Raw genomic sequence first — 26,829 nt, forward strand, 5'->3', positions numbered from 1 at the left:
GGAACTGTGAATGACTCAGCTATTCGCAGCAATACAATGATTCAAGACAATCCCAAAGAATTGATGATGAAATATGCTATTCTGCCTCCAGATAAAGAACTGATATTATCTGAATAAAGACTGAAGCATACTATTTTTCTTATTCTCTCTTTTTTTTTTTTTTTGGCTTTGAGTCTTGTACAAAATTACTAACATGGAAATGTTTTACATGTTGAACATGTATAGCCTATATCAGATTCCTTACCATCTCAGGGAGAGGGAAGAAAGGGAAGAAAAGAACTTGGAACTCAAAACTTTAAAAAAAAACCCAGATGCTAAAAATTGTTTTAACATATAATTGGGGAAAAATAAAATATTATTTTTAAAATAAAGCATGTAGAAAAAAATTTTATTTAGGGAATAAATTCTTATAAGTTTATCATATAATAATTTGAAAGATTGTAGTGAAGGGCTTTTCTCGAACCTTGTAACAAACAGTCTATTTATAAAGTCCTTTTCTTTCTTGGCATACCAGTGTTTTATGAAGGTCACCTAATTACTTGTAAAATCAGTAGTTATATTCTCCACTTAATAGATAATGGTCATAAATTTATGCTATGTAAAAATGAATCATAAGTACAAACTGTGAAGTGTGGTGGCTCAACTAACATTTAACATCTACCACATACAAGGAACCATGCAAGGTACATAATACAGGAACTATATTTCTGTAAAGTGTGATTTCGAAGGAAAACATAATAGGATGACAGAATTAAAAATCAGAAAAGGACCTTAGGGACTATCTTGTCTAACTTAGCATTTTACACATGAGAAAACCATGGTCCAGAGAGGTTAAGTAAGTCGTCCCAGCTCACAGTGATAATCAGTAACATAACTGGAATACATTAAAGAAGGAAGGAAATACGATATATAGTCCACTGTTGATCTATCAGTATATGTATATTGGTATATTTGAGAGAAACATGAGAAAGGAAATGTAAAATGACCTACAAATTTTGACATAAGACATTCTTTCCTTTAAAGCTTTCTTCATAGAGATATAAATTAACTTAGATAAATTTCAACTATATGTCCCGTTTCTGCCAGTAAAGAAAAACTAGGCAGGTACTGCAGATCCAACATCCTTCCACACAGTTGGAGGTACATAAGAACAGCTTACTCAAAATTTGGCCAAGCATTGCATCTTCAGCTGAAGATACTGCTATGATGATTTTGGTTTTCTTCAACTATCATACAACTCAGATAAGAGAAAGAATAAAGTTAAAGAAGAAGCCAGGTAGAAGTAAAAAAGAAGTGAAAAAAGAAGCTCTCAAACTACTCCAAGTAGATAGAAACAGCTAGGAACTACGTGTTGCTCTTTTAACCTTAATATACAAGACTGTCAAGCACTTGAGGGCAAGGTCAGGGTCATATCTATCTATTTATCCTTTGTATACAAAAATTATGCCCTAATAGAAAAAATACATGATAGAGGATGGAACTAAGATGAAGGAGTAGGGGAAGCCCTTTATACCCAGGCTCTCTCAACATTTCCCTCCAAACAACTTTAAAATAATGCCTCAAATTGAATTCTGGAGTGGTATAATCAGCAAAAGGGTGAAACATTTTTCCAGTGCAAGACCTATATGAACTGATCCAAAACAAAGTGACCACAACCAGGAAAACACTGTACGTGGTAACAGCAATACTATAATGATGACCAACTGTGAAAGACTTAGCTACTCTGGTCAATAAATACAAAGATCCAAGACAATTCCAAAGGAACCACGATGAAAAATGCTATCAATTTCCAGAGAGAGAACTGATGAACTCTGAGCAGAGACTAAAGCACGCATTTTTTACTTTCTTTATTTTTCTTGCCTTGGGGGGGAGGTACCAGTGGCAACATATAAATATAGAAATAGTTTGCATGACTTCACATGTAAAATGGGTATCAAATTGTTTGCCTTCTCAATGGGTGAGGGATGGGCTGGAGTGAAGGAGATAATCTGGAACTAAAAAAGGTTTTAAAATAAATGTTAAAATAGATATAAATGAATAAGTTTTTTTAAAAACCCCACAAAGATAGTCCCTGCCCTCAAGGAACTTACATTCTTGGGGGAGGGGGGGTATGTAAATGGAGAAGTAAATAAAAATTAATACAAAGTAATTTCAAGAGGGCAAAAAAAAAAAAAAAGGTGGGAGGAGGGAGAGAGCTAGAAAAGTGTCATGTAAAGGTGCACCAGAGCCGCCTTCTATAGAAGAAAGGGCTTCTGTGCAATAAACATGAAAATGGACAAAAGCAAGGAGGCAGCAGATGGAACAGTATGTATGGGATTCATGGTCAACATTCAGTATCCCAGTCTGTCTAGAGGAGAAACTATAATGGAGAAAAAATTAGTGGGTGAGAGAATTATGGAGAATTTTAGTTAACAGACTGATCATTTTGTATTTGAGTGGCAGTAGGAAGGCATTACAGATTTTTCATTTGGGAGAGGGGAGAAGTCAGTTGGAGTTGTGTGGAAGAGTGACTGGAGAGAGGACAAACAGAAAGCTAAAAGACTGACTATAGGGTTCCTACAACAGTCTGGTCAAAAGGTGAATAAAGAACTGACCTGAGAAAAAGGCTGGGTTAGTGACGAGAAGAAGGGAAGGAGTTTAAACACAGCAATTATCAGAAATACTTGCTAGCAAATTAGATAAGGGGGTGAGTAAAAGGAAAGAGAGTCAAAATTGACTCCAAGGTATGAATGAGGTTGACCTGAAAGACAGTGATCACTTTCAGTAAGTTTGGAGGAAGGTTGAGTTTTGGAGAAAACATAATTTCTGCATTTTTTAAAAAATTTTTGGATAAAGTACCATAGGTTTAGAGATAGGAAAAAAAAACCATTAACAATCCTCAAGTCCAATATTCTTTACATAAGAAGAAACTGAAGGCTAGATATTAAGGGATTTGCCCAGTCACATAGCTAGGAAGAGTCTGAGGAAGGATTTGAACCCAGCTCTTCAAAACTTCCTGAGGATTAGATGAAAAATAGAAATTTTCCTTGTTGGGTCTTTCAATTTTGGAGGATGAAATGCACATTAAAGCAAGTCAATGATACGCTTTTAAAATATTTTCTTAAAAGGTTACAGAAATATAGTTTTAAATATGACTTAGCAAACAGAATGCCAATATGGTGATATGTTAAACATCAAAGCTATTTTAAACTTTCTGTTTTGTTTACACAGTATTTTAGCCAATAATTTTATGTAAAAAAGCAAAAATTTAAAAAGTTCATATACTCTGGTTTATAGTCCTTCAGGAGCTTTTCATTTTTTAATGTATTCAGGTACAAAAAATTAAGTAACTTACCATTTTTGCTGACATCTAGTTCCCTGAGATTTATGAGATTTGCAATGGATGCTGGCAATGTTGTTAAATCATTGTCTGGCAAACTCAGTTTGTGTAGAGACTGACAGTTAAAAAGTTGCTGATGAAAAAAAAAAGAAAGACAATTATTATACTTTCTTCCAGAATTTTTGAAATACACATACACAATCTTTTTTTCAAAAAAAAAATTCTCTTTTACCCTCCCACACAGTGAATTGTCTCATTGAGAAAGAGAAAGAGAGAGAAAGAGACAGACAGATAGACAGAAAGAGCACCATGGATCAAACAAACTTTATGACCTGGGTTTTTTTATTGCCTGCCATTTCTTGAGTTGGCAAACCCCTAGTCATGGGGCTGGAACCTCTAAATTCCTTTAACTCTCTCTAAAACCTGAGTGCATGGAATGCCACTTTTTTAGTCATCTTACCAAAAATCTTAAGGAAACCTCATCATACAGCTTATTTCTATGCTGATTTGGGACCAGTCATCTGCAATAGAAGGAGACCTAGGACTTTCCCTTGCCAACTCAGTGGGTGGCAGAAAGAGAGACCAGCAACCCTTACTGCCACAAAAGAGAACCATAACTTTTTCACTTCCCAAAGGCCAAGTTCCCACCAGGTGCAGGAGTCGACTTCCAGGTGGACTTTGATCCCATGATCCCTACTAGAGAGAAACTGGAGCCCGTCTAACATTTGAACCCATTATGTTCTGGATAGGAGCACATTATGTCCCAAGATCCTCAAGGTCCTGCCATCTGCCCTGATACTTTCTCTACATACGTGGGTTTTCCATCTATCACGAACTGAATATAAATGTTAACTTTCTTTTATATGCTGTCTCCCCCAATTAGAATGTGAGCTTCCTGACAGCGATGACTGCCTCAATTTTATATTTGTATCTTCAACACTTAGACTAATGCTTGGCTCAGAGTAGGTGCTGAATAAAGGCTTTTTTATTAACTTCATTCTAATTCTCTATTGAGGATTAGCAAGGCCAGCACCAACCTGTCTTTTTTATGTATGACTTAAAAGCCAAGAGTGGTTTTTACATTTATAAATGCAGTAAAACATTTGAAAATGTACAAAAATTATTTAGCTTGCAGGCCAAAGAAAAGCAGGTATTGGGTCAAGCTTCTGAATTATTTTGCTGATTCTTACTCAATACTCTGTTCCCATTAGTTACAGGCTTTCTAACTTCCTTTCACTATTCTAAGGTGGAGAATCAGGAATAATTATCCTTTCCATAAGATAAATGAGCATATATAGGAGTAAAATAATGCAGGCAATTATAGTAAGGGTGGTAAGGGGCTCTACACATTAAACATCAAGTCTTTCCTTTCCAAATGAATAGTTTGTGAAACAAATTAATTTGTAGGTCCCTCCTATAATCCATGTCAAATTTGGGGAACAGCTAGTAGTCTTATATGATGAGTGAGTAGGAGGAGTAATATGAAATAAGGGTAGGTAGGCTAATTTTAAAAAAAGGAAAGGAAGCAGATTAAGTTTTGCATTAAATGTTAGGAAAAAGAGTAGCTACAGTACTGTACACTGGAAAGAGTCAGAACATCTGAATTCAAATCCTGTTTCTTACAGCCTGTATGATCTAGGTTCTGGGACAAGTCACTTAATCTCCTGGGCCTCATTTTCTTAAATCTACCCAAGAATGTCAAACCCAATTGTTTCTAAGTCCCTTGCAGCTTTAAACTTATGATTCTATGGGTAGATGGCTATTATGTCCCATCCTGCTTTAGGTTTATGATAGCATTTTACTGGTAGCAGAAAGCCATATAAGGTTTTAGAGAAGTAGAGTAACGATCAGAACTACAACTAGTACCTCTGTCGGCAGAGTGCCAGGCCTGGAATCAGTTAGACCAGAGTTTAAATATGGCCTCAGACACTTTCTAGCTGTGTGACCCTGGACAAATCACTCAAATTCTGTTAGCCACAGTTTCTTCATCTGTAAAATAGAGATAATAGTACCTAAATCCCAGGATTTTTGTGAGGTTGAGATATTTATAAAATGTGACTTTTTTTTTCAATTGTGCCTGTCACATAGTAGGCACTATGTAAATGTTAGCTGCTTCCATTATTATTGTTGTTGCTGTTGAAGAGATTATCTTGGCAGCTTTGTGAAGGATGGAGAGGAAAAATCCTGGAAAGATGGAGACAGCTAAGAGTTTATTACAGCTTACATAAGAAACAATGAGAGCCAGAAATGACGTGGTAGTGTGCGTAGAGAGAAAGTAATGAATGAAAGATGTTATAGAATTAGAGACAGTTTTGCAAATGTGATCCAAGAAAGACAGAGGAAAGCAAGACTATCAATTCCCTCAATTTGGCTTATATTTCTATTACTGCAGCTGAATAACCTATTATCTATTTCGGCATCTGCATAACATTACACATGGAAGTCATTTAGGAGTAGAGGCACACTTCATTTTATTGTGCTTTGCTATGCTGCACTTCACAGATAATTGTGGTTTTTTTTACAAATTGAAGGCAATCCTGTATCAAGCAAATCTGTTGGTGCCATTTTTTCAACAGCACATGTTCACATGACGTCTCTGTCACATTTTGGTTATATCTGTGATCAGTGATCTTTGATGTTACTACTGTATTGTTTTGGGGTACCACAAACCCCACCCATATAAAGCAGCAAAATCAATCAATAAATACTTTATGTGTTTTGACTGCTCCACTGACCACCTGTTCTGTCTCTCTCCCTCTCCTATAGCCTCCCTATACCCTGATATTCAATAACTAATTGAAATTAGGCCAATTTATAACCCCTACAATGCCCCTAAGTGTTCAAGTGAAAGGAAGACTCAATCAATGGGACAAACTTCATTGTTGTCTTATTTTAAGAAATTATCAAAACCACTTGAAGCTGCAGCAACCACCACGCTGATCCGTCAGAAGCCATCAACATCGAAATAAAATCCTCCACCAGCGAAAAGATTAAGACTCATTGAAGGCTCAGATGATGGCAAGCATTTTTTAGCAGTAAAATATTTTTAATTAAAGTATGTATACTTTTTTACACATATTGCACACTTAATAGACTGCAATATAGTATAAATATAACCTTCATATGTACTTGGAAACCAAAAAATTCATGTAACTTGTATGGTGTGATATTTGTTTTATTGCAGTAGTCTGAAACTGAACCCATACTATCTCTGAGGTATGTCTGTGTATCACAAAAATTAGAAAGGAGACATGAGATAAAGGAACTATATTTCTGAAGTTATTTCGTCTTCTTCTATTCTCCACTGTACACTCCCCCCTGAATATCCTATGTAGCTTTAACATTTACATTCTGTTGGGGAGCAAACTAGATGAACAGATAAATAAATCCAAGGAAAATTAGAGAGAGAGCTCTAAGGATAGGAGGGTAAAGGTAGGGTTAGCAGTGAAAGAAGAGACATAAATCTGGAAGGAAACAAAGGATTCTAATAGGCAAAATTGAGAAGGAGATGCAGAAAAGACAACATATGCAAAGACAAGGAGGTGGAAGATTATCATCTGGTGAAAACTAGCTGACTGCCACAGCCCTAACCCCATTTCAGTACCATTAGGGTTAACTTTCCTTCTTTCTTATTCCTTATTGTCTTGCTCCACATTCCAACCTCCTTATTAGGGGTAATTAGAAAGTATCTTCATTTTACTATCCTAGAGATAACAGGGCACTCTCCCAATGGTATCCTATTGGCACTTCGTATAAAATGATATATAAGATCAAGTCCTCAGGGTCTCTGTGCCTTCAACTGGAACATAGATAACCTGCCTCTGTCCTGCAATGTGCTGCCAACTATACACACGGAATGCCACATAGAGACAATCCATGATAGCAGCTTTTTCCCTCTTTCCTTTGTTAGTAGCAATAAAGTTTGTTAAAGCCATCTCTGTGAGGGATGATGCTTTTCATTTGAACTCACCTGCACTACAAAAATGGAATGCTAAGTTTGGGAACAGCAAGTTTCAATGTGGGTAGAATATAGACACTGTCAAGAAGAACAATATGAAAGATGTATGCAAATATAGGCTGGAGCCACAATATAAAGGGCTCTAAAAGCTAAAATGAGAATTTTGTACTTTATCCTAGAGGCAGCAAGAGAATATGATAGTAAGAGTTCAGCCCTGAAAGATCATTTTGGCAATTGTGTGGAAGGTGAATTGGAAAGAAGAGAGATTGGAGACAGAGAGGACAAGGAGGTTATGGTAATTGTAAAGGCCAGAGGTGATGGGAGTCTAAACAAGAGAGATGGACTTGTTAAGAGAGAAAAGGTGTGGCTATAAAATTGACAAGAGTCAAAGAATATGATGAGGTCATGAACAAAGGTGACTAGATGGAAGGGGGTGCCTGTAACAGAAATAAGTATGAAGGACGAACAGGTTTGGGGGAGAGCTTTTGGGGAGTATTATTTTAGAAACAATCTTGGACTGTCTGGGGTGCCTACTGGACATCCAGATGAACCAGTGCCTGGTGTAGCAGGCACTTGGCAATGCTACACCTGGATTTAAAGAGATGGATGAGAACTGAATTTTTAAGTCATGAGCAGAGGAATAATTAAACACACGGGAGCTGATGAGATCATCAAAAGAGAGGATGCAGAGTAAAAAGAATAGAGGGTCCAGGACAGTATCGTGTCAACCCACCCAGGTGGGGCAAGAAATGGATTATGATGACAGCAGCTCAAGAGGCTGAGAGGGATCAGACAGGCAGGACGAAAATCAAGAGAGAGTGGTGTCACAGAACTTGGGGTGGGAGCAGGGAGAGGAGCACTGGTCACTCAACAGTGTCAAAAGCTACTTAGAGGTTGAAAGGGTTGAATAAGAAAAGGTCAGATTTCAGCAATGAAATAATGAGTGGAAATGTGGAAGAAAGGAATCAAATTATAAGAAAACAAATATGAGAAAATTTTGCAGTGAAAAATGTGTAACAGCAGCATTCTATCAATGTTAAAATTAAATATCCATCATGATGACTATTCAACTTCACCCAGAAATAATACGTTCCCATAATGACCACAAAAAGAATGATTACAAACTGTAGATTTCTAGGTCGTTTGTAAGGTAAGCTAAATGTCTCCAAAACAACAAAAAAAGGTATTTCTGAAATCTTTTGGTGTACTATAAGACGTTAAAAAAAAAAAGAATGAAAGAAAGTAAACTCTAGACTCAAATGGTAATTGATTATAGCATATGAGTGTTATTGTATTGCTATTCTCAAAAAGGCATAAAGTAACCTGAGTAAAATCAGGAAACAAAATACAAACATACCTTAGGAAGCTCTTCAATCTGATTAGCATCTAAATAAAGTTCTTCCAAGGTTTTTTCAAAAGTGAAAATTTCCTTGGGCACCTGTTCCAAACTGCAATGAGAGTAATCGAGGGTGGTGACTGGTTCTTCTTCTCCTCGAAGACAACGACATGGCACCAACCGCACAAACAAATTTCGCTTTGTAGTCATTTTCAGGCACTGCAAAATCGAAAACAAAAATAAATTTTAAAATAAGACTGAAAATATCTTCTACCAAAACCTTAAACCAGTGCCTCATTAGGGTGAACTGTTAATCAGTTTTCAAAGGCCACACAATGGGTGGCAATGTGGCAGATCCCATTACAAACCGAAAGTAATTGCAAAGCATAGGTCCAACCACATACTATGTATCCCTCGTCTGAGAACAAGCATTACTAAATTCAAAAAAGATAATCACCAGAAGGCTGAGTCTCAAATGAGGCTTTTTTTTTTAATCTACCAAAGGGGTTCATCAAATCAAGTGAAGTCAAGAAGCATTATTTCCCGGCAAGTGTCTTAACTTTTTTGTGTATCATGAATCCCTTTATCAGTCTGGTGAAATCTATGAATCCCTTTCAAGAATGTTTTCAAATAAAAATAGAATAAACAGGATTACCAAGGAACTAGTTATATCAATAAAGTTTTTTAAAATTAAATTTTTTTCGAATTAAAAATGTATATGTAGAGAGACCTCTTGAAATTAATTTGTGGATACCTTGGAAATCTGTAGACTCCAAGTTAAGAATCCACGGTATAATTAAGATTTGCTATAAAATTGTATTTTACGTGAAGGAGAGGCATTGTGGAGAGAGAAACTAGTCTTCAAATTTGGAAGACATGGGTTCAAAATCCTGCCTCTGATCCATGCTAGCTATATGATCACAGGCCTAACTAGTCACAACCTCTCAGTGCCTCAGGTAACTCTCTTTCTCTCTCTCTCTCTTCTTTTTTTTTGGGGGGGGGGGGCCAGGGCGGGGGTGAGCAATGGGGTTAAGTGTCTTGCCCAGGGTCACACAGCTAATAAGTGTCAAGTGTCTGAAGCCGCATTTGAACTCAGGTCCTCCTGACTCCAGGGCCAGTGCTCTATCCACTGTGCCACCTAGCTGCCCCTTCGGGTAACTCTCTAAGCTTACAAGTTTATACATGACTTGCCAATTTGCACCAGTGTGTGAAAAGTTTCTATACTAGGATACTGAAAAAAAAAAATCACAGGTGGGGAGATATAATAAAAAACTTTACAAATTTATATAAATAGATAGATTTGTGGCAAAATGACATACTTTAAAAAAAAATACAACCAATATGAGAGTTTATTTGGTTAGATTATGTATATGTGTCATAGATGTTTTGTTGCTTTTAATGAAGGAAGTGGAAGAGAAAATTAATGCTCATTAACTAACAAAAAGTAAAATAAAAGTTACTTTTCTAAAAAAAAAAAAGAGGTAATAACTGAATGCAGGGAGACTATTAGGAAGTTATTACAACAATTCAGAAAAGAGATTATGAAGTCTTAGTGACTGTATGAATGGACAGAAAGGATGGATACAAGAAATATGGAAATGGAATCAACTATATGCAACCGATTAAATAGTGAGGAGATGGGAAACAGAAGATGCCAAGTTGATTCGAAGGCTGCAAACTTCAACAGAAATAGCAAAGTCTGGAAGAAAAATAAGGTTTGAGGGTTAATGTGAGTTCTGTTTTAAACAGGTTAAGTTTGAGATTCCTACATAACATCCAGATGGACATGTCCTGTGAGCAGCCAGTACTACAGGACTGGAGTTGAAGATTACAATAACATCCAAGATGGTACCCCTTCTCCCCTCCACTAAATAAAATTCTTCCTTACAATCAATAATCAAAAAGTACAATTATTCCTTTAAGTCATCCATCTGACTAAAAAAAAAATGTGGTTTCCTGTGGAATATCATCAGTGAAAGGCTGACACCCTCTTACACCTTCACCAAAAATGCCCTCAAGATGTATGTAGATTATTATCTTAAAGATTTTGGAGAGATAGGAAAGAAGGAATATAAGTTCATACTAATTGCTTTTTTTGATCACCTTCTGGCAATACAGTAAAATGAGTGATTTCCCACTGATTCCTAGTATTATCCTCTCCCTTACATATCCTAAAAATTGATTTTCTATGTGCCCCAAACTATGTCAACTTCAGTACACATCCCTCCATCCACATGCAGACAAGTCCAATTCTTTCTCATCTGATCTCTTAAGTGTCTGGTTTTTGGTTTCCTCATTACACAGATGGATTTATATTAAATCAATTTTCTTAGAAAATGGCAATAATGGTTATTGATCTGTTTTTTTAATTCAGATTCCATTTTTGGTACCAACAGCATGCTTAAATAGGTCAGGTTAAAACTATTTTTATTAAAAATGACATTTTCTCATTTTAAAAAATTTGCATGAATGGATATTATAAAGGCAAGGAAAAATAAGCCATTTTCCATATCCAAGAACTAATATACCTTACTTTTACAAGCACATTGTAACTAAAGTATAAGCTTTGAGGTCAGTAAGGACTGGATTCAAATCCTAACTTTGACACTAGCTGTCAGATTGTGGGCAAGTTACTTAACCTCTGTGGGCCTCAGGTCTCTCATCTGTTAAAAAAAAAAAAAAGAAAGAAAGAAAAAAGAAAAGAAAAGAAAATTTGTTCAGTTGTTTCTGTAATATTAGACTCCTTGTAACTCCATTTGGGCTTTCTTGGCAAAGATATTGGAGTGGTTTGCCATTTCCTTCTCCAGCTCATTTTACAGATCAGCAAACTGAGGCAAACAAGGTTAAGTGACTTCACCAGGATCACATAGCTAGTAAGTGTCTGAGACCAGATTCCAACTCAGGTCGTCCTGACTCCAGGCCTGGCACTCTATCCACTATGCAACCAAGCTGTAAAATAATACCTGTAATAGTTATGTGTCTAAACACACACACACACGAGAAAAATTTTAAATCTTATATAAAATCAGCTGTTGTTATAATCCAGCACTAGACACCTTCATATGCCTTATCCCATTCAATTTGGTCCCCACAAGAGCCTCATTTGTATTTGTATTTGTAGAACTAGTGTATTTACAGTGTATAGTTTGTACTCTACAGAGATACTTTCATAATTTAGGAAAGATTATATACCTAAACATAGGAGAGGTGTGATACCACCATAAAAAAAAAAAAGAAAAGGCTGTATACCCAAACATATTTCTTTAAAGGAAAATCTGGTTTTTACTTCCCCCCAGTGGCAAGAGAGAGCTAGACAGAGCAACATTAAGTGGGAGCCAAGCTTAAGGGCTGTGGGATCGCAAATTATATTTCCTTTAAAAAAAAAACAACAACAACAAAAAAACACCTTGCTCCAACAGCAGCAGTTTATCAGTTGCTCAAGTTAAAGAGAATGTCATATGTTTTCTTTAGCATTGGAATATTTGTCTGTGTGTGTATGGCTGAAGAAAATGAGATGTGGTGAAATAACCTTTTCTCATTACAGAGAAGCGCCTCATTCCTCATTCTTGTCTACCAGACAGATATCTTAACAGCAATATATTTAGTTACACAATTTTACTTGAAGTTTTACTTCTAAGAATTTCATTGTCTTAATCCTAACTGTGTTTGTTTCACTTCTGTTCAGCAAACAAAAGTTCTGAGCCAGCTTGCAAACTCATTTCATATGCAGGTCTAGCCCAGGGAAAACATTGTCAGATGAACACTGGTTCTCAGTTGGCAGATTAGCTACCATGGAGAACCACCTCATTAGTGATGCTATGCTTCCCCTTAATGTTCACTTAAATCATAGCAGACTGTCTACCATTTTTAAAATAACTTACATTCCTGCAAGAATACAGGTGCACAAAACCCTTTCCTAATAACAATTCTGTAAGGAAAGTAGTAAAGTCATTATTATTACCCTCATTTTACAGATGATACAAAAAAAGGATCAAATAGGATGACTTTATAAAAATCACATACAGCTAGCAAATGGAAGAGCAGAATAATATATCATAAAGAAATATATAAACACCTGAAAACTACCTAGCAATCTATAAACTGAAGTATGGGGTCATGAAAAATCACATGATTAGGGTGGGTACTACAGCCAGCTGTCATTAAAGAGTTTTTTGAACCTAGGTAAATTATTTAAGACCATCTGTAAAATTAAGAGGTTGAATTAAAACTAGAATAGATTGGAAATTATCTAACATTCTATAATCTCTCAGTTCATTTCCACTATTAAAATTACATGACTGGTAGAGGGCACTTCAGAGTCTTAAAGCTATAGCTCCACCTTAGCATTGAACCAATCAGACTTCTTTTATATCCTATGCCAACTCTATGAATAAGGATGCTAAAATACTGACAGTTCAGAAATTCTGAGGGGAGGAGAGGCAAAGAAAGAAATGCACTAGATTTTTGGATTTTCAAAGGTTTCCATTAATTGTGCTTAAAGGGGTTTAATTTGCTTACTCCTAAAGCTGAACATTCTGGAATTTTAATTTTCCTTCAGGAAATATTTTTGAAATAGTTAATATGCTATACTTTAAATGACATTTTCTAAAGTTAACTTCTACAATAAAGGCTTTTTTCTACTGCATATTTTCTCCAAAAAAAAAAGCATAATCCAACTTGTAAACATTCATCTACTACTTGAACATTCAGTATTTTTTAACTTTAGAATCTTTATATATAGAAACAGCATTGGGAGAGAAGTCATAAAAATTCTTAAGGCATTGGACTTCATCAGACGAATTGAAATAGCTAAGTTACTGAAGTTTGAGTAGCAACAGGCGCAAGAAGATTATTTTCTGTACTAGTTGTTAGGAGTCCATATGTTTATGAAATATAAAATGTTCTTTTAAATTTATATATTCATTATAATTAGTTATGATATTTCAATCAAATTAAATTCAAGTTACTCACCACTGGATTGCGGTTATCTCCCTGATGTTACTTCCCTGAGCTCTAAAAGCCAACATTCTATAAAGAGCAAAGAAAGATAAGTTATCTTGGCAGTCCCAAATTAAAACTAAGCAATAATCATCAAAACTATTTGATACTGGTTAAAAACTAGAGAAATTATCAGTGGAGCGCATATTAGGTACACAACAAACAAAAGCAAACAAAGTAGCATTTTGTTCAATATACTCAAAGACCTCCCAGCTACTAGGACAAGAACTCACTATTCTACAAAAATTACTAGGAAAACCAGAAAGCAGGAATTAGGTATACCATTCACATGACATATAGGCTTCAAATGGTTATATAACTTGGACATCATAAAGATATTAGGGGGAAGGAAAGATACACCTTTTACAAATATGGATAAATGAGGAATTATGATCCAACAAAAAAATAGAGGGGATAAATTGAAAAAGTAAAAATTTATTATTATATAAAATTTTAAAAATATTTTTTGAAAACAATTGATGTAGTTAAAATTAGAAGAGAAAAATATAACTTGGAAAAAAATCTCTGCAGGAAGTTTCTCTGGTAAAGGCCTCACAAAAAAGAATGACAGCCATTCCCCAATAGATAAATGGTCAAAGGTTATGAATAGGCAGTTGTTAAAGGAAGAAATCAAGCAATCAACAATCTTATGAAAATCACAAGAGAAATACAAATCAAAAATCTTTGCCTTCTTCCTTCTGGACTTCTCTTCAGCCATTGATACTACCAATCACCCTCACCCTCTTCTCCTTCATATTCTCTTCTAGGTTTTTGTGACAATAATTTCAGATGAACACTGGTTCTCTGTTACCTTCTACCTGTCTCTTTGTTTCATCTCAGTCTCTTTTGCTGGTCATACAAAGGTTCTGTCCTGAGCTCTTCTCCCTCTATTTATACTATTTCATTTGGTGATCTTATCAGCTCCCATAGATTCAATTATCATCTCTATGTAGATGATTCTCAGATCTATTTAAACAGCTCCTGACCTTCACTATCATATATCCAACTACAAAATGAGTATCTCAAACTAGATGTCCTCCACAGACATCTTAAATTCAGCACATCCAAAACTGAACTCATTATCTTTTCTCCCAAACCATCTTCCTACCTTCCCTATTATGCTGATGATATCCCATCATCCTCACCAAGGTTCACAACCTAGGATCATCCTTGACTCCTCACTTTTTTTCATTCCCTATAACCAACTGATTGTCAAGTCCTTTGATTTTACCTTCGAAACATCTCTCATCATGCTGTCTCATCTACTCTAACACTGCCACCACTCTGGTGTAGGCCAACATGTTACACCTGGGCTACTGTACTAGTCTACCTATCCCAAGTCTTTCCCTACTCCAGTCTATCTTCTTCTAAGCTAAGAAAGTGATCTTCTAAAATGCAAGTCTATTTATGTCACACTCCACTCCCTCTTCAATAAACTCTGGTGGATCGCTATTACACACAGAATCAAATATGAAATCTTCATTTGCCTTTTAAAGTCCCTTATAACCTGAATCCTTCCTATTTTTCCTATACCTTACTACCCTATGTCCTTTGAAAGCCAATGATGTTGGCTTCTTTGCTGTTCACACAAGACATTCCATTTCCAAACTCCAAATTTTTTCACTGGCTGTCCTCCATACCTGGAATGCTCTCCCTCCCTCATCTCTAACTCCTGGCTTCCCTTCCTTCCTCCAAGTCCTATATAAAATCCAACCTCCTGCAAAAAGGTTTTCTTAGTCCCACCTAATTTTAGTTCCTTCCCTCTAAGATCTTTTCCAATTTATTCTTCACATATATTGTTTATGAATAGTTGTTTACATGTTGTCTGCCCCCATTAGACTGTGAGCTCCTTGAATGCAGGAGATTTTTTTGTCTTGTTTTTCCTTTCTTTGTATCCCCAGCACTTAGCACAGCGCCTGGCATATAGTAAGTACTTAATAAATACTCGTTAACTTGAACCATTAAATTGGCAAAGATGGAAAAAAAAATGAAAAATTCAGGAAGGGCTATGGGAAAACAGATACAATGATTCACTACTGGTTAAGTTGTGAAAATGGCGGTGTCATTCTGAAAAGCAATTTAGAACTAGGCCCAGAAAGTCTCTAAACCAGGTCTGCCTGCACAACATGCAGCCCACCAAAGGATTTCATCTTTATGTCTTTGCACTATGACTTCTCATAGAATCCATAACGTCCTTCAAAATCTCACTAAAACATGATGTCCTACTTGATGTCTTTCCCGATAACCCCCAAACTACTAGTGCTCTTTCTCACCTTCTTGTTTTTATTTTGAATTTATTCCATTTATATATATAAACACACACACTCAGCAGTTAAATATGTACATTTCTCCCTTGATAGAATCTAAGCTCCATGAGAACACTGATTGTTTTATATTTTGTCTTTATATTTCTAGAAGGCAGTATAGTACTTGGCGAAAGGTAAACACTTAAGAACTGCTTGTTGATTAAGAGGCATCCACAGCATCATAATAAAGTCATCAGAATACTCAATGATTATCAAACAGGTGAATAGATTTTAATCTTTAGGTACCTTAAATGGTATATTGCCCTCTTACGCCATAAATTCTAAATTCCACCTTCACAAGTCCAAGATTGTCTATCTAATACAGGTAAAATTCCATTGCAATGAATATCATTACCCCTACCCACTCAGTACATTTCCAGATTTCACTAAAAGTTTCAAGGTTCTCTTGATCCAATTACAAAAATAGTTCTGCACAATGAATAATCTCACATAGCAAATAATTTCTTTTGGTCTTAACTCTTTAACAGTCATGCTCTCTAACAAACATAAATAATATAGGTTATTTTTATTACAGGTTAGAAATAGGGAAGAAACCTAGGTTTTTGTTGATGTAATAATATCCAGTGATTCTGCCACCAAGAGGCAATTTTCCTAACTCTACTTCACAGTTACTCTCTAATAAGAATAAAGAAAAAACAAACTCACCTATACAGACAAAAGACAAAAAAGAGAATCAGGAAATTTTTAAAAGGTGGTTTGTATACAACGCTTCTCACTTCCAAGCACTGAATTCAGACCCAGCAGTTACTAACCTGCATTTCCAAAATAAATGGGTGAAGAAATGAAATGAACAACCAGAAAAGCATTTATTAAGCCCTTACTTTGTGCCAAGCATTGTGTTAAGAGATAAGAATACAAACAGAAAACTAAAACAATCCTTTTTCTCAAGGAGATCCATTTTAATTGGGGAAAGGACATAAAAAGCAGGCTTCAGCTTCAGGGCAGGAAAAAAAAAGAACAGATGGTCTTTGGAGTGCCATGAAAGGGGAAAGAGAAAGACCTAGGAAAACTTATGGTTTACTGTCAGCTCACATGACAATGAACTGTCTGAGGGTATAGCAAATACAGCTAGACAGATGAGAAGGCCTAGTGATCCTCCATCTTACCAGAAAAAGATGATAACCCTCTGCCCATTCAAGTAACATGTGTATTCATGTCCATCCCAAAGGGGAGGAAGGGAGGATAAAGGAGTCCAACTCAATACACAACAGAAGGGGGGAGGAGGGTGCTGAAGATCAAGTAGACGGGGGTTATTAACTATTAGCAAATCAGTCCATAGGAGGACAAGAGTTAGAATTGAAAAGGCCCTTAAAGATTATCTGAGCAATTTTTCCCAAGAAAATGATTGTTTAAATGGTAAACTGTCCAGGCCAGTCCAAAAAATCTTTAATACTTGAAATATTTTGCACAATTACAATGAAAATTAATACAAGTTATAATAGTAATTAAAAATAACAAGATAAAATAAAATATAAAAATTATAATTTATGAATACATAATATATTTATAACATATAAAACTAGAAAAATATATAAAAAATGAATGGATGACTTTAATAATCACTTGTATGCCAGAAGAAAAACGGGTTTAACTAGCTAGAATAGGAAGGCTAGGAGACTTATAGAGGTTTGAAATGGTGCTTCTGTGAATTTTCCTGGGCTTTCAACTAAACTCTGCAGCTAATTTTTTTTTTTTCTACATCGGCTAATTTTAGTTTCAGACTTATGGCTTTCCTTTTCCTCCTGATTCAGATGAACAAGTATCGTGGCATAAATTTTGAGTCAAAAGCCTGAGGTTCAAATCCTGACTCTACCATATACCACTGTGACTTTAGGCAAATCTGTTAACCTTTCTTTGAGGACAAATTTCCTCAACTTATTGTGAGGATTGAATGAGATAGGAGATAGTAAAATATGGAAAGCACCTCATGATGATAGATTAATATGGGCTATGATTCTTCTTATTAGCCATGACTAGCTCACAAATACTAGGGGGAATTCGTGATAGGGATATAAATTTTTCTGAATTAACCAAGAAAGAAAGAGCTGAGAGTGGAAGGAAGAATACATACACAGAACTAAAAAAAAGAGATTGACTTAAACAGAATTAAGCAATATGGCTGGTGCCAGAAGACAGTGTCAAACAGTTCACCACTCTGGCCACAAGGTGGGTCTGTGTGCCCAAGAACAACTGGGCTGTTTATTTCGACAGTTTTTAGAAGAGGTTGAGATGTGGACAATGAAATATGTGGGTGCAAATTTCCTTTCTTAAGAGAAAGGGGGAAAAGCAGCCAAGAAGTAGGAATAATACATTCACAAGTAAACTGTTCATAATTTTTAAGTGCCTATATTTATTTTCACTTTGCTAATCTCCCGACAAACTGGATATCAGTTACTTTCTTTCATAAAGTGGGAAACTGATTTCTAGAGATGTCACATTAAGGAAAGAGGAGGTTTGAATCATAGCTCTGCTACTTACCATCTCTTATGACCTTGGGCAAATAATTTAACCTCTCAAGCCTCAGTCCTCTCAGCTATAAATAAAAGACTGTACTAGATAACCTAGCACACAATGTCCTACACGGACACTTTATGTTGGTTAATACGTTTGGTCTATTAACTCTATGATCCTTTCTAATGCCATAATCTATTATCTCAGAAGTATTAGCTAAAATTCCTCTATAACAACAACAAAGAAATGCTTATATGTATACTGACACATATTTCCCCGGCAAATTATTTCAGAAACCTGAGGGTTTTTTTTTAATAAGTCTAGGCGCAAAACACATTCTCTTTTGTAAGACATTACTATTTATTTCATGCTTTCTACTTTAAATTGTTGCAAGATCTGATTATTGTCTATGACACAAGACACTATTTTGAATGTTAAATATAAAAGAAGATATTTCACTACCTGACAATTGCTTCCTGGTCACATAACACTCTTAGACAGTCAAACATCTATTAAAGCATTGTTTTAAATATATGAAAAGAAGTAATAGCAACTACTTAATTTCTTATTTATTTTTCCATGTTTTTGTTGAAAATAAAACAAACTGTCCAACTATCAAAAGTTTCTTCCTTGCAGAGTATACATTTCTAAGCCTCATATATCATAACCAAAAGATATTACCAGAAAAGTGCTCATTAAAAAATATTTAATGATAGAAATGATTTAAGAATAAATGGCTATTAGCATAGTCATAGTCATTCAGTCTCTGGTATACAGGTAGTTAGGTGGCAGTAGATAAAGTATTAGAAATATCAGGAAGACCTAAGTGCAAATTCTGCCTCTGACACTAGCTGTGTGGCTCTGAGCAAATCACTTCACTGCTATCTGCCTCAGTTTCCCCATTTATAAAATGGTAATAATAACACCTACTTCCCAGGGTTGTTGGGAGGATAAAAGGAGACAATATCTGTAAAGCACTCTGCAAAACCTAAAGCACTATATAAATACAATTATTATCATCCTCATCACTATGGTCATCATCATCTTCTATCTGAAGGCCCTATGAGGCCAAGTAATAATAATGATCTTTATTACAACTTCTTTCTTTAGATCTCCAAAGAGGATCCACAACCCAATATATGCCAGCATCTTCCTTCTACTTTTTCTTACCTTCATAGGGTCCCAATGGAGCACGTGTGCTATGAAACAGATATGGATCCATGTGCAAAAAGGTAGAAAATACTGTGTAGTAGTTTCTCTCACTTTCACTAGAACCCTGCTGCTATCACTCACACTACTCTTCTCTGTTCTTTTCCCCAACTTTCCCCATCCCTGTCCCTTCAGACACAGCCATACCACAATGGTCTTCCTGCTGTTTTTTACACAGGACTCTCCACCTCCCATTTCCATGACATTCAATGCACTGGCTTATTCCCCAACATGGAATGCCTTACTTCTCCCTCCATTCTGCCTCTTCACATACCTAATATACTTCAAAAATCAGCTCAAGTCCTACTTTCTACATGAAGTTTTCCCCAATCACTGAGTTCCCTCCACCACAAAATTATCTTTTCTTTAATTTTCTTTATGTTCTGTGCAGGTATTTTTGTTCTTTTATCCTGCAGTGCCTAACAAAGTGCCTGGTACACAGTATGTTCTTAATACATGCTTGTTGATTGACTGAAATGGACAAAGGAAATAGAATGAAGTAGAAATGTGTCTTGGGAAATGAGAAAGTACAACACATAGGCAGTTTTAAGTACAAAGATCAGGAGTACATAGTACAAGAGATGTCCCAAGGCTAGAAAGGGGTATAGTTCTTACAACTTTATCCAGGTACAAAAATTCTATTTCTCCCTTCAAAGACCAATGAGCACATTTCAAAGTCAAGATACAAAAAAATACACAGTCCTTCCCTTGAGGAGCTTAAAATGAGTCCCATGTTAGTTTCTTCTCCCCTACCTGATACCATAAAGGGCTATTTTGTTCCATTTTCTCTTTCATTGCTCTGATCTTTCTTTGTACAAGATCCAACAAGATCTATGCCAAAGCCAACACCCCCCCTTGAATCTTTGATCCCATCTTCTCCTATCTTCTCTGGGATGTAGTCCTTTAAACATTCCCCTTTGTTCATTTGCAGTTTCTCCCTTACTCTTTCCTCAAGGCCTATAAGGCAGAGACCTGCCCCAGCCATTAAGAACAAAAACAAAACAAACAAAAATCTTCTTCATTTCATCCTATAAGCTTTTTAAACTATTGTCTTTCCACCCCTCAACAGTCAAATTATTTAAGAGTCTCCTACAATTGCAGTCTGTATTTCGACTCACTTAAACCCCTTGCAATCAAGATTCCTGACCAACTTTACTGAAGCTGTTCTCTCAATGATAAACAAGGAATTCTTTAACTATCCAATGGCCTTTTATCATCCTACCTGACTCCCCAGTAGATATCAAAACTATCAACCACCTTCCCCTCCTCCATAATTTCTCCTCTCTGAGCTTTTGTGATACTCCTATCTCTTCTGTCTTCTCTTACCTATCATGTCAAGATCTTCTCTGATGGATTCATCATTTTTTTCTTACCCCCTAACTGGGTGTGAGAGTCAACCATCAACAAACTGCTTCTGAAGTGTCAAGCATTGTTTTAAGTCCTGGGGATATGAAGAAAGGTTAAAACATTCACTGCCCTCAAGGAGCTCACATTCTAATGAGGAAGACAACATGCAATCAACTATGATGTAATCAATACTGATATAATCAGGTAAATAAAAGAAAAAGTACTGGTAGAACCAGGAACTTTGCCTTTTTGCAGCCTTTGCAGCAGGTGGAACTTTAGCTGAGATTTGAAAGAAGACAGGGAAGCCAGGAGTAAGAAAAGAGAATTTCTGACTTAACCAGGAAGAAAGGATTGACAGCGGACGGAAGGATAGCTATTTTAAGAAAACGAGATCGACTCAATTAGAATTAAGCAATATGGGTGGTGAAAGAGGTAGTGTTAAGATCATAGAGACAGTTAATATTTATTGAGTTAACCATGTAAGACACTGTGCTTGATCATCTAGTACCATGTCTCCTATTTATAGATGAGAAAGCATCTGAGGCATGAAGGACAGCCAGTGAAAATACATGATGGAGTCTGAAGATGGAATGCTTTGTTTGAGGAACAGCAAGGAGGCCACTATCAGTGGACTGCAGAGGGGACAAGAGGCAGGGAGGAGACATGGTCAGACCTATACTTTAGGAAGATCACACAGGTAGCCAATGGCTGGAGTGGAGAGGCCTGAGACAGGAAGATTAGCCAGAAGGCTACTGCAATAGCCCAGGCATGAGGTGTTAGGGAGCCTACACCAGGTTCTTGGAAGTGTCAGAAGTGAAAAAGATGTATAAGCAATATTGCAAATGTAGGAGAATTAAGAAGACCTGGCAATCAATTGGATTGGGGTGAGGAGGGGCACCATGGTGGTAAAAATAAGAAGTCACAGATGGCACAGAGGTTATGAGACCAGATGACTGAGAGAATGGTGGTGCCCTCTACAATAATAGGGAAGTTTGGAAGAGAAAAGAGTTTGAGGGGAAAGACAATGAGTTCTGGTTTGGACACACTGAGTGCATGTCTACCAGACATCCAGCTCAAGATGTCCAACAGGTAGTTGGAGATGTAAGATTGAAGAGCAGGAGGGAGGTTAATTCTGAATAAAATGGTCTGAAAAGATATGTATCCAAAGTTTTGTGCCAGGCATTCTTTTTTCTACCTTAAAGAGGTCATCCACTACCATGGGTTCAAAATATCTCTGTTCAGATAACTTCCAAATCTATATATTTAACCATAATCTCTCAACTCTAGTCCTGCATTGCCACATACCTGTTGGACATCTCCAACTGGATTTCCCATCAGCATCTTAAATTTGACAGTTTTGAAAAATAGAAGTCATTATCTTCCTTCCCCTCCTCATCTATGTGTCTTAGTTTCTGAATTTCTATTTATAGCACCAGGATGTTTTGGTCATTCATCTTTACAACCTTTCACTCAAACTAGATTCTTCCTTCTCCTTCACTCCCCACATACAAAAAGTTGCCAATCTTTTCAATTCTGCCTACACAAAATCTCATACCTGTTTCCTTCTCTGCACTCCCAAGTTCAGGTTCTCATCAGTTCACCAGTACCCCTGTACTGATGCCTCCTAATTGGTATTTCTCTTTCTAGTATCTCCCTTCTCCTCTCTATCCAGCTGCCAAAATAATCTTCTTAAGAGAGGTTTAACCACACAAATCCCATAATTCAAGAAGCTTTAGTGGCTCTCTATTTTATCTAAGGTAAAATATTAACTGCTTGAACTAGCATTTAAAGACTTCCAAAGTCTGGTTTTCAACTACTTTTTCAGACATTTCATATTCCTCCATTTTACACACTCATGTTTCAGCCAAACTGTATGACTAACTAACTTTTCTCTGAACCTGGAATTCTATCTACCATTTCTGTGACTATGGCACCAGCTCTCCTTCGGGGCATGGATTAGACTCCCTCTTTACCTCTACTTCTTAAAAAATCCTTCTCTCAGGGGCAGCTCGGTGGCACAGTAGATAGAGCTCTAGCCTTGGAATCAAGAGGACCTGAGTTCAAACTCGGCCTCAGATACTTGACACTCACTAGCTGTGTGACCCAGGGCAAGTCACTTGACCCCGACTGCCTCACCCAAAACAAAAAAACTCCTTCTCTACACTTAGAAGTTTCTTAAACTGGAAAATAAAGGCCTGGGGAAGAGGTGGGGGGGCATTCTGGCTCAACAGCAGATTTGTATAAGAAGTGAAAAAATTAACTATTTATCTCAACCCTGGAAGAAAAATGACTTTTTAAAATACAAAATTAGAAAGAATTATAGGACAATATTGATGTGTTTGCCTATGTGTGTGTGTGTGTGTGTGTGTATATATGTATATATATATATATACACACACATACATATATATATAAATTAAAGGAAGAGTAAGATTTGTGAAAATATACATACCCATCAAATTGACAAAGATGTTAAAAAACTGAAACAAGTCAATGTTAGAGAAGCTATAGGAAGATAGTTACACTAATGCACTGTTGGAAAAGCTGTGATTTTCAACCTTCTGAAAAATCTAGGAATTATTCAAGAAAAGTTGATAACTTTTGTCCCCACAATCCCATTAATAGGCATCTATGTTAGGAGTTATCAATGACAAAAAGATCCCACATATCAAAAAATATTTAAATTAATATCGTTTGTGGTAGCAAGAAGTTGAAAACAAAATAAGTGCTCAATGATTGGGAACAACTAATCTTTGTCTTATGAACATAATAGAATTATTATTGTTCTGCTAAAAAAAAAACACAGAAATTCAGAACAACTTGTATTAAGGACGACATGGAATCATTTGCATAAAGTAACAAAGCAAAACAAAGTAAAACAGGTGAACCTACACACACACACGCACATCTCTCTCACACACACACACACACACACACACACACACACACACACACACAACTGTAACAGTATAAATGAAAAAAAAAAAATCAAGAGGCAACGGAACTCAAATTAATTTCCATTAACAATCTTATCTTAGTTCCAGAGAGCAGAGAATGAAATCTGTCTCATGGTAGACAGATAGGGTAATAATGTGGGAGTAAAATGTATGGGCCATTAGACTCAGATGCTTTGTCAGAAAGTTTATATAATTTTTTTCTTTGTTTCAAGGAAGCATGTAATTGGTGGGGGCGGGGTGGGGGGTGGGGAGGGAGTATGGGACCTCGGGGGCCTAACATCAGGAATTGATTGTGAAGTAAAAATAAAAAGACATTAAAACATTTTACAAAAGAAAAATATTTATAATGACAAAAAAACCTGACATCTAAAATGTATAAACAATTATTTCATTTTTACAAAATTAATGCTCAATCCAAAAAAGTTTTTAAAGAATATGAAGATAATTCTCAAAATAGAAAATAAATTAAATGATAACCACTTGAAAAAGCAACCATAATAAGATACAAATCAAAATAATTACAAGGCAACACATTCAGTTCCTTAATTTGTTTAAAAAAAATTAAAAGTGGGGCAGCTAGGTGGCACAGTGGATAGAGCACCAGCCCTGAAGTCAGAAGGACCTGAGTTCAAATCTGGCCTCATATCAAACACTTGACATTTACTAGTTGTGTGACCCTGGGCAAGTCATTTAACCCCAACTGCCTAAAAATTAAAAAAAAAAAAAAAAGAATAAAAACTTAAAAATTAAAAGCAATGAATTTCAATGACCATGAGGTTGTGGACAAATATTTTTACATTCCATGATAAGGGAATTACAAGCCAGTAGAATTTGGGGGAATATTGTAATTTGGCATTATGCATTAAAGTTTCAAAAATAACCTTATCTTTTAGCCTACTAGTAGTTTCAATGCTAGAAAAAAAACTAAAATAATAATCAAACATAAAAAAACTGAAAGAATTATCAAACAAAAACAATATAAAACAAAAAAATAGTTAAAAGATTTCCACAGCAAGATTATTTGTAAGTATGGAAGAGTAGAAATAACTTAAGTGTCTAACAACAGCAAAATGGTTAATGATTTAAGACATACAAGGATAAAGAATGAAAAAAGTCTACAGAGAATTTTATGAAATAATACAAAGTGAAAAAAAGTAGAATCAACAGAAAAGAGTACACCCTAACTACAACCATATAAGAGGAAAATTATAAAGGAGACTAAAAGAGTAGCTGAAAAATGAAGATATATTATGCAATGAAAATGATTCTAAATTGTTATTCTGAATAGTTGCAATATTTAAATACTAATGTTAAATATTAAATTTATTTAAAATCATTTTAAAATGAGACCTAAAAAATCTTCAGAGTTCCACTATTCTATGATACTGTGATAATTATTAATTAATACCATCAATTATCTGTGAAATAACTTTTAAAGTTGATCTGAGTGCATCATCATGTGCTCTTTGTGGTAAAAATCACCTGATGTGCTCATCTTAACCTTACAGATACAGATCTTAATTTTTTAAATATAATAACATTCCAGAAAATACTTTTCCTATCACTGTGTTTCACACAAACATGCACCATCTGCTACTGTGGAATTATCCTGTATGATCTTCTATGTGGAATCATCTCTTTTGCTTGAGAAGAATAATGCTACAGTTTAATCCCATTACTATAGCCAATTTACAAACATCAATCCTTGGCTCTGCTCCAAAATTCCTAGTTATGTGACCTACAAACAATCCAATGAGTGAAATAGTTGCCCTTTACCACACAATTTCCAGCAATTCTAGAGTGGAACAATAATAACAATAATAATATTCAATCAAGACAGAAAGTTCCATTTTTTAAAAACAGTATATGAAAATAATCTATAATCAACATAAACAAATCTTATGCCACTGATTTTTACAAAGTAAATTCTTGAAATTTTTCTCATTTCATGAATTATATTCAAATAAAGAAAACAACTGTTTATAATAGGCAATGATACAAAGAAACATATTGACTTTCAGCCAATTTGTATCAAAACAAAGATTAAACCAAGGATATTTAACTGTCCAAGAAATAAATCATCAATATTCTGTTAACATTGTAGCTAAGGTCAATTTCTATTAGCTGCATGGGACAGACCACCCCATACTTCCCCAGACTGTAAACCTGGTCTGGGTAGCAAAACACTTTCAATATTCAGAGTAGACTGTCAATTAACAGAACAAGGCTAAACTTTCTATAATCTTGAGGAAATAAAATCAAAGGATGAAAGACTCATAAACAAAACAATAGGAGATATGATACAAAAATAACTAGAGCAAGAAGTTGACAGTATTAATGAATTTATAGAACTGTTCATGAAATTAAAGGATACTGTATTAAGCACCTACAATGCATCAAGCACTATGCTAAACTTTAAGGAAACAAGTCCCTATTTTCAAAGAGTTTACAGTCTAATCCAACTTTCAAAGAAACAAACAGTACTAACAGATAATAGATTATCAAAATTGTATAAGCAAGTAAAATGAGTCTTTCACTTCTTAGGGAAAAGGAGAGGATTTATTTAGCAACTATATGCCAGGTACTATTCTAGTCACTTTATAAATATTATCTCATATGATTCTCACACAAATAGAAGGTAGGTGTTCTTATTATCTCCATTTAACAGTTGAGGAAACTGAGACAAACAAGTCAAATGACATGACTAAAATCACGTAACCAGTAATTGTCTGATCCTGGATTTGAACTAAGGCCCAGTCCTCTATCCACAAAACCACCTACCTGTCTCTAAGCAAAAAAGTTTCCCTTAGCTTCTTCAGGCAAGATTAATATTGTCCAGCAGTTCCCAACTTTTTGGTCTTAGGATTCATTCACATTCCTAAATATTATTGATGATTCTCCCCCTACCCCAGCAGAGAGCTTTTGTT

General features: G+C 35.6%; 1 protein-coding gene across 5 annotated transcripts in view; it reads right to left on the bottom strand.

Annotated features, from left to right (window-relative positions):
• ERBIN (erbb2 interacting protein) overlaps positions 1-26,829 on the bottom strand; it is a 189,278-nt gene that overhangs the window by 99,512 nt on the left and 62,937 nt on the right. For all 5 annotated transcript variants that reach the window (XM_027863532.1, XM_027863529.1, XM_027863531.1 and 2 more), the window contains exons 3-5: positions 13,585-13,641; positions 8,635-8,832; positions 3,335-3,452 (exon numbers count right to left, since the gene is read on the bottom strand). In XM_027863532.1, coding sequence (XP_027719333.1) covers positions 3,335-3,452; positions 8,635-8,823 — 307 coding nt within the window. In that variant the 5' untranslated portion in view covers positions 8,824-8,832; positions 13,585-13,641. The remainder of the gene's footprint in view (positions 1-3,334; positions 3,453-8,634; positions 8,833-13,584; positions 13,642-26,829) is intronic.

Source organism: Vombatus ursinus, unplaced genomic scaffold (genome assembly GCF_900497805.2).
Source record: "Vombatus ursinus unplaced genomic scaffold, bare-nosed wombat genome assembly UNPS02014772.1, whole genome shotgun sequence".
NCBI lineage: Eukaryota > Metazoa > Chordata > Mammalia > Diprotodontia > Vombatidae > Vombatus > Vombatus ursinus.